The 17,253-nt window shown below is 34.8% G+C and overlaps 1 protein-coding gene across 1 annotated transcript; it reads left to right on the top strand.

The window, feature by feature from the left end:
• Positions 1 to 1,122: 1,122 nt before the first annotated feature.
• LOC148038952 (uncharacterized) lies at positions 1,123 to 2,669 on the top strand. The gene is made up of 3 exons (XM_087675513.1): positions 1,123 to 1,482; positions 1,630 to 1,694; positions 1,804 to 2,669. Exons 1-3 carry the CDS (start codon positions 1,140 to 1,142, stop codon positions 2,092 to 2,094), a joined length of 699 nt encoding a protein of 232 aa, XP_087531639.1. The 5' UTR covers positions 1,123 to 1,139; the 3' UTR covers positions 2,095 to 2,669.
• Positions 2,670 to 17,253: the final 14,584 nt, after the last annotated feature.

Raw genomic sequence — 17,253 nt, 5'->3', positions numbered from 1 at the left:
AAACAACCATTTCCATTTTGCTTCTTTATGAAAGATGCATACCAAAAGTATGATATGCAATATGTATATGTTCAAAATAGATTGAATGGTCCCATGAGAAAGAAAAATAACTTGATGGGAATGGAAAGTGAAAGCTACCTACAAGTTCCCAATGTCCACTAATTTTGGCAGGGTATGTAATGGAACATGAACCAATAAAATTTGGAAGATTGATTAGATGCATTTATGAAAAAATGAATGATAGAAAGGCAGAGAATGGAGCATTCAGGAAAGTTGGCATGTGTGTTCTTTATTGTAGATGTGAGGGTGAGGATGCAACAAGTACTACTAGTGGGCTTTTGTAAGCACACTATGTATTAGGCCAATGCCTAACCGAACAACATGTGGATGGGGGTTCTCCTTAGGGGTTATCATTGAGAAGGTGTATGAAATCATTGTGATTTGCATATGAACAAGTATGTGCACTCCACCTTAGATTGGGGTGAGCCCCATGTAGTACTCCACACACACATGGAACCAACCCCTAAAGAACCCGCTCTATGTGAATGAGAGAGAGAGAGAGAGAGAGAGAGAGAGAGAGAGAGGAAAAAGGAGAGGGGAAGGTAGAGAGGAAGCCTAACCCTTGCCCCAATCAAAACATTGTAGACATTTGCCACATCGAAACCTTAGGGCCTCCTATTATATAAGACTTTGTACCTCTTGAGTCTAATCTCTCGCACACATGTGTAAAAAAAAAAAATCTCATTCACACACATGCACGCGTGCATGCATGGGAGATCCCCATGTTCGAGAGGTAGTAACTTGGTAAGCGAAGTGAGTGAAGTTTCCATGTAGGGAAGAAGCCGCCTAGGTTTCCTTTGAAGAACTATGGTACTAGGAGGTAACGAGGCCGTAGGTGGAGCGCGATGTCCACGTGGAGAAAGGTTCAAATCGTAAGTCAATTCCAAGCGTGGTGCCACGCGTGTGGGCATTTTTGCATATGTTCTTTTCCAGGTCAACAATGAAAGAATACTGATAGGAACAAGAACATATAAGGTATGAGAGAGAGAGAGAGAGAGAGAGAGAGAGAGAGAGAGAGAGCCTAGAGGGGCTCACTAGCTGCCAACGCACCTCAACCACAGTTTCTAGCAACCCATCAAATGAAAACAGCAGAGCGCTCTCTCTCTCTCTCTCTCTCTCCATCCGGCCATCGGCACCTCATTTGTAAACACACTGTAGCTGCTTTGAAGCTTCCACCAGCTGTAATCAATGAGAAAAAGAAAGCCATCCTTCTCTTCTATTTGTTTTGCTCGGCGCAAAACATTATAAGCAAAGCAGTCACACGCACAGATACACAGAGAGAGAGAGAGAGAGAGAGAGAGAGAGAGAGAGAGAGAGAGATGGACACCCTCGCATATCTATCTAGAGCAAGACCTTGGCACTATATCAGCGTGTTCTCTTCTGTCATAGGAGCGCTGTTCTTTCTTGCCAATATATATCCAGGTCAGTTATGTCCATACGATACATATATATATGAAGATTATACTAGTGTAGTTTGAATATCTCTAATACGATCTCAATCAGCGGCTATCGCAGTCTTCTGCACAAAGTAATAACTGATTTGGCTTACCAATCAACCATCCATTGCAGGTCTTGCCATCGATGTAGCGGACAATCACACTGCAATCAATTCTCGTTATGCTAATGATCATCAGGTAAGATTACTCTGACCACGTCAGTCATCTTCATTGCTTTCCATTATGCGAACATATAATGAGAATTCGATCAGTTAATGGGGCTGTTCTGTCATACATTATCGTGCAGCCATCAGCTCAGCCGAGCAATATTGAACTCGACGTCCAACGACTGCGATTAAAGCCAGGAAATACGTCAATTCTGCATAATTCGGCAAATCGGAATTCTGGCGATGGCGCCCTCACGAAGAAGCAGAACGTCAAATCTAGGAAGCCAATGAGAACGCCCATGACATCAGGCGAATCACTTAAAGCCGGTAAACCAGCAGCTAATCGACCCAACTACGGCGCAAGCAGATACTTACGATCCTTCCATGTGGACTACACAGGCCCTAACACACATCCCCCCAAGAACAATTGACACTTCACCCTCCACATACTTTTTGTATCATATGTACATGTCGCTTCACATCACACGACTTTGTGTCAATTTCAAGAGATCAAAAACTATACCTTACATATGGCTAAGTTAGGTGAGGAGCACATTATTAAGTAGTCACCACCATAAGCACTTGAATTTTATAGTTTCGAATGATTCTTTTGTGGAGATCATCTCTTGTCACCTATTTCGCCTAAGATTTTTCAACTAGACAAACATATCCCTAAACCGTCAATACAAGAAGCTCCACCACGTTATGTGTGGTATTGTAATGCTAACAAAGCCCAAAGGCATCAAGGATAGTGACCAATGCCAATGGTGCCTACCATGAAGATTACCACAAAGATAATGTGTCCTATGTGTAGTGTTCTTCATGCGTAATCTTAATTATGGGCTAATCTAAAGGCTACTCATTCTCTTGTAGTTGCTCAATGAATATGGCACAATGTCACATTTGTTGTTTCATCTTTTCAACACTAAATTTGTTGAAGGCCAAATACCTAAATAGAAGGCATGTGCCTGATATACAATTTTTATAGGTGATGGAGAGCTTCCATTAACTCTCTTCTCCTTAGAAAAGCGACCATCAATGGGATGCGATTCTAAAACTCGCAACAAAGTAGTATCCATACCAAAATGAATATAGGGAATAGGATAAAAGAACAAGAGACCCCCAATATGAGTTTTAGTTTGTAAATAGGTGGGCAAATGTTTTGTATATAAAAGCTGAAGAGTTTAGAAATTGGGTGAATGTTATTTAAAAACCTTATTTTTGGCATATTTTTGGGCAAAATTTTTGTCAAAATATGTAAACTTTTGTACAAATAGGTTTTTTTAAAAAGTTTTAAAGCACAAAGATGTAGTCTTATTACCAAGAAGACCTTCTAAAACAACCCTTGGGCTAAAATTTTCTCCTAGTTTTCACCCTAATAGGAAAAGCCTATTCATCCAAACCATTCAAAGTGATTGATACAAGTTTAAATTCATCTTGCCATGTTTTACTGGATTCAAATATGGTTGCAATATGCTACATCTTGAATAGACATTTACTGAACTCATGTTTTCCTTCATTCTATTGTTCTACTCTTGTTATAACTATATTCTTTGTATTGTTGTATTTATACTATTGAGCTTCTCTTGTATCTAAGTGGAAGGCATGTACATGTTGTCACTATAGATTCTAAGTAATTCTCATTTTCCTTATAACCATCATTAATAAATAAGATTTGAAATAGAAAAAGCATCCCTATACCAAAAGAGATTTATAGAAAAGCATCCATTTCTTATCATTGAAATTATCCAAAGTGGTTTACACATGGTCATCATCATCTCTTAGGGATTCTAAATATATTCAATGGTATCTACAATAACTTCATTATAGAACTTATATTGTAGGTCAACTTTTCTTTCTATTGGGTTTGTACTAGGAAAACTACTCTCATGCTATAATTGTTCCATATGCCCCCAATTAATCCAAAAGTTTTGCATTGGATAGTTACATGTTTGTGTAAACAAAATATGTGGCAAGGCTAGCGTTTCAGAGCTTATATATACAACCTTATAAATCATGGAAATTATAAATTTAGAAAGAATAGAAGAACCCAAAAAGAACACATGATATATGGCCCTCCTTCCCATTAAAAACCCATGTCTCTATATCCTCCATTATATCATAATTGATGTTATTTACATCAATGTCCAACTTTTTTAGATAGATTTCTTTGGGGTTGCAACTCAAAAAATGTAATTGTACCATGCATGATTGATAGAAGGGAAATTTCTTTGATAAAATTAGGAAAATTTTGAAGGATTGCATCTAGTATAGAAAGGGATTGTTATTGCCTTTAAAAAACAATCATCATTTATGAAGAAATGAGGGTTTCATTTTATTGCTTTATGATTTTTAAGTAAATGGGTTTCAATGATTTTTAACTAAGGGGGTTTTCCTAACAACATTTCAATTTACTGGATTTAGATAGTCTCTTAGATATGCACCCCTCAAGATAGATTAAAATTAATGATGGTAACACAATAATACTATATTGAAGTTGATGCCTACATAAACAATCTTTACAAATGTCATTTTTGAAGTTCATATGTTAAAAGATAAATATTTTTAGGAGGTTATACGCTATGTTCTTTGTTTTGCAAACTTAGTTTAGTGGGAAGTTATGTAAAAGGTCCCCTTAAGAGTAACTTGTAGCATTAATCGTGTAACTCTTAAGTAGTGTTAGCCATTCTAGTGATATTATTAAGTAATATTTTGGTTAATGTTTCCCAAATCAAGCTAGTTTTATGTAGCATAAATTCAATGATTTATAGTTTTGTTACTCTTTCAACTTGTTAAATAATTCATGTTTACATTGATATGCTTATTAATGTTGGAAGCCCTAATGCTGTACAAATGGAGATGAGGATTTCTTATAAGAATATGAGTATGAAATGGGTGCAAAATCATTATTTATAGAAGTGAGTATAATAGTATTTATTGACCACTGATTTGTCTTTGCCTAGAACATGGCATTGGTCGTTACATTTTCTATTTGCTAGGACTTGTATTATTTTTAGTTCTAGAATATGGCTAATACTTCTCTAAGGTTGAGTTATGACACTCACAAAAAGAAAACTCTATTCTTGCTGCATCTATTTGCAAATAACTCGTGCTTTTCGGGAGATTGTACCCATCATTATGTCATGCTCTCTTTTCTTCTTTTTTCTCTCTATTTTAGAAATTGGTTTCTTGTACAAGTTGATTTGTTTGCAATATTGATACATAACTTTCATGGTTTTTTCATAATTTTCAAACCTCCTAGCTTTACTTGATTTAGCAAAGAATTTTCTTAAAGAAGATGGGCATCTAACTCTTTCTCCATTAGGAAACCTGTAATCTCAAAGTTCAAAGCTTGCACATTCTAATTATCAAGAATCACAAGGGCAAGCTAAGATGAGTTCTTGTTTATTATATTCCACAAGTAAAAAACGAAGAGCAAGTACAACCTAAACTAACATTTCAATTTGGTATAGTATGTATAACAAATCTAAGCAACTCATTTATAGTCTTGCTTTGGTATTTTATGATTAAAAGATAGGATTTTGTAAAAGAACTATAAATGATGGATATCCCATTGTAAACTTTATGGTTGGAACTCAATTTGACAATGAAGGTGCTACAATGTGAAGGGGAAGAGATTCTGAAATGCAAAAGTGAAAATTCCCTTTTATGTAATGAAGTACTTTATGCTCAAAATATAGAAAAGTATCATCTTTTAGGGTTCAATTATGACAATTAAGTTTACCTATAGCCTGAAAAATATTTTATTCGAGCATATTAAAAGGTTCTTTAAAAACTATAAGCTTCAAAAAGGTTTTAAAGAAACAAACATGATAGGCTTTATACATTTAGAAAATATAGAATTTATTTATTATTAAGTGTGTACTATAAACAAGGATTCTAATTAGTAAAATAAGATTCGAAGAGGATTTACACATCCAAGAAACATATGATTTATTTTTATAGTATAGACCAGAGGGTCAAATGAGCATGAGAATTTTGCAAAAAATATTGAGTAATCATAAAGCTTGTTATGTAAAACTCATATCATCAACCTTTTTTACCATTATAAAGGATATATTAATGCAAGAGAATGGCTTGGTTTGGCATGCTTGCATCCTCCAAAGGTGTACATATATTGATTCCTTCCATGAATCTTATTTGTTGTTGCTTTTAAGCCCCTAATATAATGCCCTTGATGGCTTGTAGCTCAAAGTGAGGTCAAAAGCTAAAAGCCATAACCTAAATATGAAGGAATTTATGTAAGAAATTCATGCACACTCAAGTCCCTTTAAAGGGGGTGTGGTTGAGATACAAAAAATACATAACTTCAACTTAATAGAAATTTAGAAACTTAATTGGGTTTGTCTCATATAATAAATATACATATTTAAAAAGGTTTCAAATTTGAAGTGAAAATATTGATACATAAGGTGTACTTATATTTGAAAACAGGTGCATGAGGGGATTATTTAAGCTTGAAAAATATATACATGGGTTGTTGTACATGAACATAAAGGCTACAAAAGTTTCTTATAGGCTAATCCCCTTCAAGTTACACAATGAAAAACAAATAAGGTGAAGATATAGTAGGAGGTCAAAATTTTTGTATTTTGCGTTCTTTTCTACTTCGCATAGTAGAAAGGGTGATAGTAAGGACTGTATGATAGATTTCTAACCATGAACACAAATGAAATTGGCACTAGCTATGCTACATATGTAGTGACCCAAACTCGATCGAGAAACACACAAAACTCAAACTCAGAAAAACTCAAGACTTGTTCTACTAAGAGACATGGAGATAAATCCGGGTTACAAGATTTTGATTTCAAAAGAAGCATAAAAATACATTGAAATCTGATCCCTTGGTCATACAGACTCTCTCATTATATACAAGTTCTAGGTGAGAGTTCTTGAAAAGTTAGAACTATTTGGTGAACTGAGAACAAAGGAAAGTAAAGCTAGATTTTTGTATAATTAGTGTGAAGCCATGTGAAGAAGGCTATATAATAGAATACAAGGGATCGTGCGTGCTACACATAGTCACCTTTTTGTAATTTTTTTTCAGGACACCTACAAAGTATGTTGACCATTATATTTTTGTGATCGCGGACCTGTTTAAGGTGACTTGTAAATTATCAAACTAGAGGGACTACATTAGTAATCTTTCATTCCCAATTTCATATAGATCTTTTAACGACAAAAAACCTTGCATATTTTTTAAATTTGTTCTCGCAATGAAAGGGATGCATTCGACAAAAATATTGAAGCTTTTAATATATTTATTTAATGCCAAGATTTCTCTAGATAAAGAAGGATAAGTTCTATATGCTTTTTAGAAAATTATCCTAAGGAAAATCTACATATTTCCTCTTAGCCACCATCAAGTTGTGATGGGAATACCATCCCATCTTTCATCTAAAGCATCGGAGTAGATTATTAGTTGACTTCCTAGAGAGGGAATCCTTAATGGTGGTAGACATTTGATTACTTGCGTTAGTGAGAAATAGGTTTGCTCATGTTATTCTGTCCAAATAAATAAAGCATTTTTCTTAAGAAGCAGGGTCCATTTAGATGTGTACTTTTGGAGGTTTGATACTTAAGTTTTTCTCTAATTTTTTTTTAGAAGATTAGCATGTCATCAATATAAGCTAGACGACAGTGTCTTAGTGGCTTGAAGATATTATCCACCCACTCTTAACAGACATGAGTAGTTTTGACCCCAAAGTTAGGATCACCCATTTGAAATACCCTTGTGAAATTGAAAAAGTGGTTTTATAGGGATATTCACCCCAAAAATCAAATTTAAGATGAAATTTAGAAAAAAATTAGGTTCTTTATCATATTTGGCTCAAATCATCACTTATAAGTAAAGGGTGCTTGATATCAATCAAGAATTTGTTAAGAGGTTTGTAATTGATCATAACAAGATGTTTCTTGCCTCTCTTTTACTCGCATAGTTCAAGAGAGTTCTTGAAAAGTGTTTGAGAAGAGGAGCTCCAAACCTATCACCCTAAAAGGGAGAATTGATTTTATGGAAATCAAAGGCAATGGGTTTGTGATGATTGATAGTTTCTATCCCTGTGAGACTAAGTCAAATCCTATAGCTTTCACTAGGTAGATTGTTGTGGAAACTCTTAACACTAGTCTTGTAGAAAAAAGGCTACTTTTGTGGCAATTTGGACCCTCTACTAAAATTTTTATTTCCCATCAATGTGCAGATAAAAGTAATCAACACAAGATAGTAGTTGAAAATAAAAAGAAAGGGCCAAAAAAAGCTAGGAAGTATATATTTTTATGTTCATCTTAAGACAATTTACACAAAAATACAAAAAAAAAGTATTTCTAATCAAAACTATCTTTGAAAATTTTATGTCAGACTAAAACTTTCATAGAAAATACTTTGATATGTAAATTATATATTCCCATTAAGAGATTTGGAATTAGATAAAGACTGTCAACTTTCATAAGAGCTTCGAATAGCGTTGCTGAGTGTTGTATTGATCAAATTTCATGAATTCTTGAGAATCCATTTTTTGTAAAAAATAAATTTCCACCTGATACTTTTTTCAAATCTCTCACTCTACAATCTTACAATGTTGGGAAAGTCCCATCCAATTGTGGTATCATATACACATGATATTTTAAATATAGTGAAATAGGACTTGAGCCGCTAAAGTGGCTTGTAGGAACTTTTGTGGCAATTTACAAAACTAGTGTTAAACCTCCAAGAAAGCAGTGAAAACTATCCTGGTCATTAGTTACTAATTGTTTGTTGGAGGCTACAAAAATATGAATGGCTTCTTTCATTTTTTCTACCTTTTTAGGAGGAATGTAAGAAGATTTGCAAATTGTAAGAGAAGCACCAATATCTAAAAGAGAACCAACTTGTAGACTTTCAAAAAAATATTATTTTACTGATTGGTGTAACATGAAGCTATGATCTTTCGAGATCATTAATATGATGATCAATTATTTGATTGATATGGTCACTTTCATTGATGGTTGCTTTCACTTTGATAGAGGTTCTTTCCATGAGTTTAGAAAGAAATTGATTATGCTTTTCTATTTGCGCTAGCAGCAAGTTCTATTGAGCCATGAAGAGTTGGTATATTTGAAGCCAATCTCCTTCTTTGACTAGACTTTTTAATTCATTTTCTATTTTGAGGACACTCATGAATTTCTATGGAGAGTCTTCTTCTTTTTTCTTTTCTTTATCAGAAATGACTCTATTAAGAGTTGCATATTTTGTAGATAGTTTGTCAATTTTGTATTTTTTCTTGCTATCCTTGATGATTTCTTCCAAAGTCCTGGGTTTAGAGATTAGCTACATCAAATATATTTTTTGATGACTCCATTCAAATTGATTGTTCTTCCTTCTTTAAGAAATTATTTTCTGACTTCATCCTTGTCAATTATTTTGTTGAATATTTTGAATAAGAAGAGGAAGATGAAGAAATAATTTTCTTATTTCTAGATTGACAATTGTAGGAAATGTCAGAGGACTATGGTTTGATAAATATTTCTCAAAATTATCTTTTTCTTCCTCTATGGAAAGCTTGATGATGTCTATGTCAATTTCTTTGGGATCATTCTTGTTGGTTATCAAGGGCATTTATGGTATGAATGACTTGTTCTTCATCCTCTAAGTTTTCTTGTTCTTTTGCTGAAGCATATCTTGAAGAAGATCTTGCACAGGTTTTGTTGGCACTTTTTCATAATATTCAAAGCCATTCTCAAGAGGAAGGTCTTATTCCTATGCGAAGTTCATTTTTTATGAAAATTTTGATTTTTTTGGACACTTGGTTGCCCATTGGCCTTTTGCTCTTTTGCTCGCAAAGGAAGCAAATGTTGAGCTTCTTTGCTTTTCTTGTAGAAAACCTTTATCTTTGAAACTTGTTGTTAATTTTTTTTCTATTTTTTAAATTTGTTAGTTTTACAAGTGCATTCATGTTTAATGCATCCAAAATCTTTAGTATATATTTTTTTCTTGCAAAAATCTACTAATGGTTGTGAACCCTTTTTTATTAATTTCTTGACTTTTGATTATGTGCATAGATCTACTACTTTTCTTACTATTTATGTACATACCATAAGAGTGATTATATGTTACATGTAATGATTCCATTTTCTAAAGTACTAGAGTAGGAGTAGGTTCTCGGCAAAGAATTAACAAACACGCTTTTATGCGTACAGTCATGCGCTCACCATTACTTCTATAAAATAGGTGCCTCATATATATTATATAGTCATCTATGTTATTTATATTCTCGGGGAAGTTACTACATGTATATCCTCTACATCACGTGCGTTCAAGGCCTATTTATAAATATTTTTATCTGTGAACTTTTTTTGAATAAAACATAACCCTTTTCTATTCAATTTTTATCTAACCCCTTTATATTACACCCTTTTGTATGTAGAAAATGTATAAAAATGGTATTTTAAAAATACCTTATTTTGAACCCACGTGATGCACACATATATTAATGCGTAACTTACCCGAGTTTATATTACAAAGTTTGGCAATGTTATATGCTTGAAGAATATACTCAGTTTCATCATTGTGGCTTCCAACCCATTTTGAGATAAGAGCCTTGAAGAAAAGCATTCTTGGGTTATTCTCTTTTAATTACCAACTTGGCTTGGACATCTAGAGACTCCCACCAGTAGCACAGATCTTTTGTGAAGCCATGAGTTATGTGGTTGATTGTAATGATCTGTGAAATTCTTTGATTGCAATAAAGGGATTTGAAGTAGCTAAACATCTCATGAAACACTTCTTCAATTTTTATTTGTCTTAGAAAATCTATAATTCCATAATGATAGACTCCCAATTTTGTTTCCTCTTGGTTTTTCTTTAGTATTTGGACAATTTGCTCTCATCATGTTAAGCCAAGGGGTGGTATCATAGTCATCAGTTAAATCATCACATCTCATCCAATCCTTTTTGGCTTTTAGATAATCATCAAATGCTATTGATTGTTCTAATTTAGCAATTGGATTTGGAGTTTGAGGTTTCTCTCGATGTGCTATTTATGTATACATAGGTAGACTTTGTCTTGTGGATCTTCATAGCTACTCTTTATGGCTACTTAAGTAGCAAGGGCCTTGGTATTTGAGATCATTGCATTTTGGCCAACTAGTGGTTCATTCACCTCCTTCTAGTTATGATACCCACCATTATAACTCCAAAACAAAGAGTGGAATTCCCCATTGCGGGTGTAAGTTGGATCTAGAATGTCAGGGGTCAATGACTACAAAAAAGGAAGAGGTTTCTTGATCTTCAAATATGTGACATGTATATGAAACACATGATTCTATACTATTCACATAGTGGCTACTAGCTAATAACCATATGACAAATAGAAATAGGTGTATGAAAAACATTATGCTTTTCATAAGTGCTTTTATCATGTATGTGGATCATAAATATCTTAATGCATTGAGATTGGTTTCAAGCATAGAGTTTTGTAGCTCATTAGTATGTGAGGATGCACTTGCCATATATTCATTGGAAAGGTGATGGTGAGAGACCAAGGATCAAAACCAAACGTGCGCACGTGCGTGTACACACACACACACACACACACACACTCTCTCTCTCTCTCTCTCTCTCTCTCTCTCTCTCTCTCTCTCTCTCTCTAGAAATGGATGTGATAAAAGCATTCACTCTTCTCTCTTTGTCTCTCTTATAAGAGAGTGGATGGAATTGCTAATATTTAACTTGATTATGTTATGGAATTATGGTATTAAATTAAATCTATTATGAAAATGAAATTATTTTTACTTTATTTATTTTTGTGATTTTGGACTATTTGCCACATATTTCGTGGCTTGTTGCAAAAATGTGCATTTGTGAAAGTAGTCACATTATACTTAGTAGACAGATGGAAGGATACTAATGTGCTTTATGATGTGGTAAGAATGTTAGAAGATGGAGTTGAAAATAGAAAAGAGAGGAGAGAGATAAAGAAACCAAGACCACACATAAAAGATAATGGAGACTTGAGCACACAGAGAGATAGGGCTGAAATCTTTTTCTTCTTCTTTCTTCTTCTTCTTCCACAAAAAAGAACTAAGTCTATAACATGATAAAAGACTAATATAACAGTACCACAATGTATGTAGATATGGTCATTAAGTGTGAACCCACTAATGAAAGAAAAGGTGGCACAATGAATGTGCCATAATGAATACATGGATGTAGTCTAGCTATAGAGAATAATTAGCATATCCTCATGATAAAAGACTAAGTCTATAACATGATAAAATACTAATATAAAAGTACCACAATGTATGTAGATATGGTCACTAAGTGTGAACCCACTAATGAAAGAAGAGGTGGCACAATGAATGTGCCATAATGAATACGTGGATGTAGTCTAGCTATAGAGAATAATTAGCATATCCTCATGTTGGTCACCTAAATTTATGCCAATGAGTAATATCGTGCCACATCATGACGGCACATATTAGAGGATACTAGCTCATGTAGAGCTCGATATCTCAACACTCCCCCTCGAGCTTAGTATAAGCTTGTGAACTCCAAGCTTAGTCCTAAAGCATTGAAGCTTCTAAGCTCCCAAGACCTTAGTGAAAATGTTAGCAACTTGATCCTCTATGTTGACATAAACCAAGTCAATATTACCTACTAGAATCCACTCCCAAATGAAATGGTGATAGACATGTACGTGTTTGGTCCATGCATGATTCGCTGGGTTTTTGGCCAACTAAATGCTACTAAGGCTATCACATTAGATAATAACCTTCTTGTCCATTTGCATCCCCAAATCACCAACTGGCTTTCATAGCCATGCTATCTCACATGCTACAATTGGAGGACATCTATACTCTTCCTCTATCCTAGATAAGGAAAGTGTCAATTATTTCTTGCTACTCTAAGTAATAGCACTACTATCAAAGGAAAATATAAAAGCATTGGTAGAACTCCTCTCTGAAAGTACTACTAGCCCAATCTATATCTATATAACCATGCAAGTCCAATGATATGCCTCCACCATAGAATAAGGCATAATCCAATCTGGACTTGACATGACACAATGTGTACCACACTACATACAAATGTAGCTTCCATGGTATAACAGAATCTCCAAACTAACTATGTAGGTTATGTTTAGAAGAATGATCATCAAATAGATAGGGTTGTTCACAATCTTCCGATATATAGTAACATTTTCAATCTAGTTATCCTCATGTACACTAATCTTAGCATTAAGAGCCAAAGGTATAGAAATAGGCTTGCAATTAGTCATACCATACTTTTTAAACATATTCCATGCATATTGTCTTTGTGATATCCATATACCCTCTAGATTCTTGATTATGTGTACGTCGAGAAAAGTGCAAGTCTCCCAAACCCTTCATCTCAAGCTTAGCCTTGAGAAGACCCTTCACATGGTCAATCTCTATCTCACTACCATCCACAATGATCAGAGTCATCCATATATATGGTAATGACCATAATACCTACATCACTCTCATATACATAGAGTGACTGATTAGCCTATGCTCTAAGAAATCCAATGCTGACAATGTATTTTTACAATCATGTCATGCCTTGCCCTGAGTTCTTGCTCCAACCCCTACAATGCCTTATGAATCCTATATACATAATATGGATGACTCTCATCCACCTAGCATTTGATGCATGTGATTCAACCTTTTGATGCAACGACTGCTATGTGAGCCCTAACAGTTGCCATTTTAGCCAACCATTAGAGAAAAAGTATTCTCATAATCAATACCATGAGTTTTCATATATCCTTTGACATCTAGTAATGCCTTATAATGCTCAATAGATCCATCTGACTTATAATTAACCTTGGAAATACATTTGCAATCAATAGCTTTCTTGCCTTTAAATAAAGGTACCAACTCCCATGGCTCATTATCCTTAAGTGCAACCATTTCTTCACCCATAGCACGATCCCAATACTCATTACCCATTGTATCCTCAATACAAGTGGGTTCCACATCTACATAACCTTAACTATGTATTCATAGTGATGAGCTACATTGCTATCATATGTCGATCATTGTGTTGGCTTTTTTACTCTACTTGATCTTCGTGGACCTAGATCACTACTAGGTGATTTAACATCTCTCTTGTGCCTTTTGCACACTAGGTGTTTTAATTTAAAAAATCCCAAGATCCTCATTCAAGTGTGGCTTAGAGCCATTTGAATCAATATCAACATGAGAGAAACTTGATGATACATATGTCATAATAAGTGAATCCCCAACTTTCTCTTTACCTTTTCTTGACATCTGCGATGTACTTGGTGGAGTACCATGTGACCTCAATCTACCACTCTAGGGTCTATCAACAGAACCATAACCATGAGACTCATGTGGGTCACTCAATGTCTATGATTGCTAACCTATATTTTGCATAGCCACACTCTCATACTCATTAGCCCCAACTGCATGGTTCACATTACTAACCCTGACTAGGAGACTCTTGTGGTCCACTCAATGTTTATGATTGCTAATATATTTTTTGCATAGCCACACTCTTATGTTCATCAATCCCAACTGCATTCTTCGCATTACTATACCAACTACTCATTTAATAAAAAACAACATCCTTGCAAACTCTGAGCTCACATCTTGTAGCATGATTATAACATTTATATCCCTTCTAGTCAAGAGAATATCCCACAAATACACATTTTTTTACTTTGGAATCCAATTTATTATGCAACTCATTATAGGAATATACACATAAGCACTGCATCCAAATACTTTTAAATGGAACAAATGTAGCTTTCTACCTGTAAACTTCTCTTTAAGTGTCATACCATGTACAATAGTAGTGGATGTCATGTTCATAATGTATATAGTAAAGCAACTACGTTAGCCCAATAGTAATGAGGCAAGTTTCTTTATGGCATCAATGCACAAGCCACCTCTACCATATGCCTTATTTTCTACTCAGCAACTTCATTTTACTGTGGAGTATATCTACATGTATACTGCCTATGTATACCATTAGTTTGTAAGAAATCAAAAAATTCATTAGAGAGATATTCTCCCCCCTCCATCCAACCTTAGGCATTTAATATGCAATCCTATCTCCTTCTCAATCAAGTCCTTAAAGCTTTTAAAGTGAGTGAATGCCTCACTTTTCTCACTCATAAAGTAAATCCATACTTTGTGAGTATGATCATCAATGAAGAAAACATAACACTTGTACAACTACTCAAAAGTTGCAGTCTTTGTAGGACCATCAAAATGTATCAATTCAAGTGGCTTCTTGCATACATGCTTTTCATATGGAAACCCATGCATTGCTTGCTTTCGAAATTGACATGCTTCACATACTTTATGCATCCCATCAACTCCAAACTTACACAAATCATCCACAATCTATTTTGACTACATGTCTTTTAGCTGCTGCACATTTACATGACCAATTCTCATATGCCAAATTTTAATATCAACCACCACAAAACCTGAACCTTGTGCAAACATGGTAGCCTCCATTTCAAGTAGACTTACATCAAGGGTAAATAATATGCCATCATGTTTCCCTTTTGCAATCAATCTCATAATATTTGATACATTTAGCACATAAGTCAAGTACTTAGTTTTCCCAACTTGCATACTCAAATGAGTATTTTCAACATGAGTAATGGGGTGAGATGTATCATCCTTTGTCTCCACATAGCATGGACACTCCAGATTGCACATCTCTAAACAACTCTCTATGAGAGGACATGTGGTTAGGGACACTTGAGTCTACATACCATACATCATTATTTGATGAACCATCAATAGTCATAGTTAGACACTATTATTTGATAAGGCCTAGAAAGCTTGATTATCATTTTTGTAAATGTTAGTCTAGGTTTACTAGATAAGAGTTTGAAAATATTGGAGTAAAAGAAACGTATTCATGTAAGGAAAGAAAGAGTCCAAAACAAGATGCTTTTCAATGTTATTTTTAAGCACAAAAGTATAATACAAATCAATAAATACAAACATGCCAAGAGGTATTCATCCATGCATGGGGTAGATTGTACCCAATATTACATCATGCATGCTCTCTCTCTCTCTCTCTCTCTCTCTCTCTCTCTCTCTCTCTCTCTCTCTCTCTCTCTCTCTCTCTCTCTCTCTCTCTTATTTGTATTTTCTTTCTTGTTCAATTTTATTTTTCTTTCAAATTTGAGTTAATAATTTGTTGTTGCATGGTGAATGCTAGTAACATTGGCTAGGAAATATTATGAAATCATAGTATTTACTATATTTATTCACTACAAGTAAATAGGCAAATAGCAACAGTCGTTTGCAATAAGAAGTAATGGCTTTGATTTTAGTGGTCACTAATAGCGTCGCATTTGCAACGATTAGCGACACCATTCTAAGAAAAAAAAGGGACCAAAAACCTGAGCGCGACATTTGCCACAAATAGTTTCAAGAGAGAGCGAGAGAGATCATGGTTTTGAGAGGGAGAGGGAGAGGAAGAGGGAAAGAGAGAGAAGGAGAGGTTCTTACCGCCATTGTTGTCGCCACTTCTGCCATACACGAAAAAGAGGGAGAAGTGCATAAGGGAGAAAGAAGAGATGTCGCAAAGAGGAGATGAAGAATCCATCCTTGAGCCCTTGCAATAGTTACATTGCCTCTTCTTGTGTTTTCTTATTTTATCTTTGTAATGAGTTTCATTGAGAGATAAAGAGAGGAAAGAATAGAGGAAGCAGAACGAAGAAAAGTGAAGAGAGAATGAGAGAGAAAAAAGAGGAAAGATAACAAAGAAAGAGAGAAAGAGAGAGAGAGAAAGGGAGGGAGAGAGGAGAATGAGTTAAAGAAACAAAGTGGGGGTGGGGAGCAACAAGAAAGGAAACAAAGAAAGAGAAAGAGAGAAAGAAAGAGAGAGGGGAGAGAAAAAGAAACGGAGAGTGAAGGGAGAGGTGGATAAAAGGATGAGGTAAAGAGAGGAAGAAGAGTGAAAAACAAAACAGAGCTAGAAAGAGAAAGGAAGAAAAAGGGATGGAAAGAGGGAGAAAAAAAGAGATAGAGAAAATAACAAATAGAGAGCGAGAGAAGGAGAGAGAAAAACGGAAACAACGAAAGAATTAGAGAGAACTGAATGATAGAAAAATAAAGGCAGAGGAGGAAGAGAGACGTGAAGAGGGGTGAGGAGAGAGGGTCTTTCAATGTCTTGTTTTATGAGTTTTTTATATTCCATATTTGATTTTTATTTTAACGATATGCATCGAGTGCAAGTGGAGAGGAAAAGAGAGATAGACACAGAGAAAAGAAGGGAGGAAAAGGAAAAGAGAGAAGAAGTGAGAGTGGGGAGGGAAGATGGGGGAGAGAAAGAAACATTCATAGAGAGAGAGGGAAAGAGAGAAACAAAGAAGGATGAAGGGAGGCAAATTTAAAAAAAAGAGAAAGAGAAAGAGAATGTGAAAGGTGGGAAGAGAAATAAATAAGAAGGGAGGCAAATAAAAGAAGGGAAGAGAGAGAGAAAGAGGGACGGGGAGAGAAATAAAAAGGGATATAGATAAAGACAGAGGGACATGGAGAGAAAAGGAATGGATAAAGAGAGATGGAGGGAGACAAAA

The sequence above is a fragment of the Lygodium microphyllum genome, chromosome 3 (assembly GCF_053477565.2).
Source record: "Lygodium microphyllum isolate KBCC chromosome 3, Lygodium_microphyllum_v1.1.10, whole genome shotgun sequence".
NCBI lineage: Eukaryota > Viridiplantae > Streptophyta > Polypodiopsida > Schizaeales > Lygodiaceae > Lygodium > Lygodium microphyllum.
The sequence above is the reverse complement of the archived record's forward strand: the minus strand, read 5'-3'. Positions and strand labels throughout refer to the sequence as shown.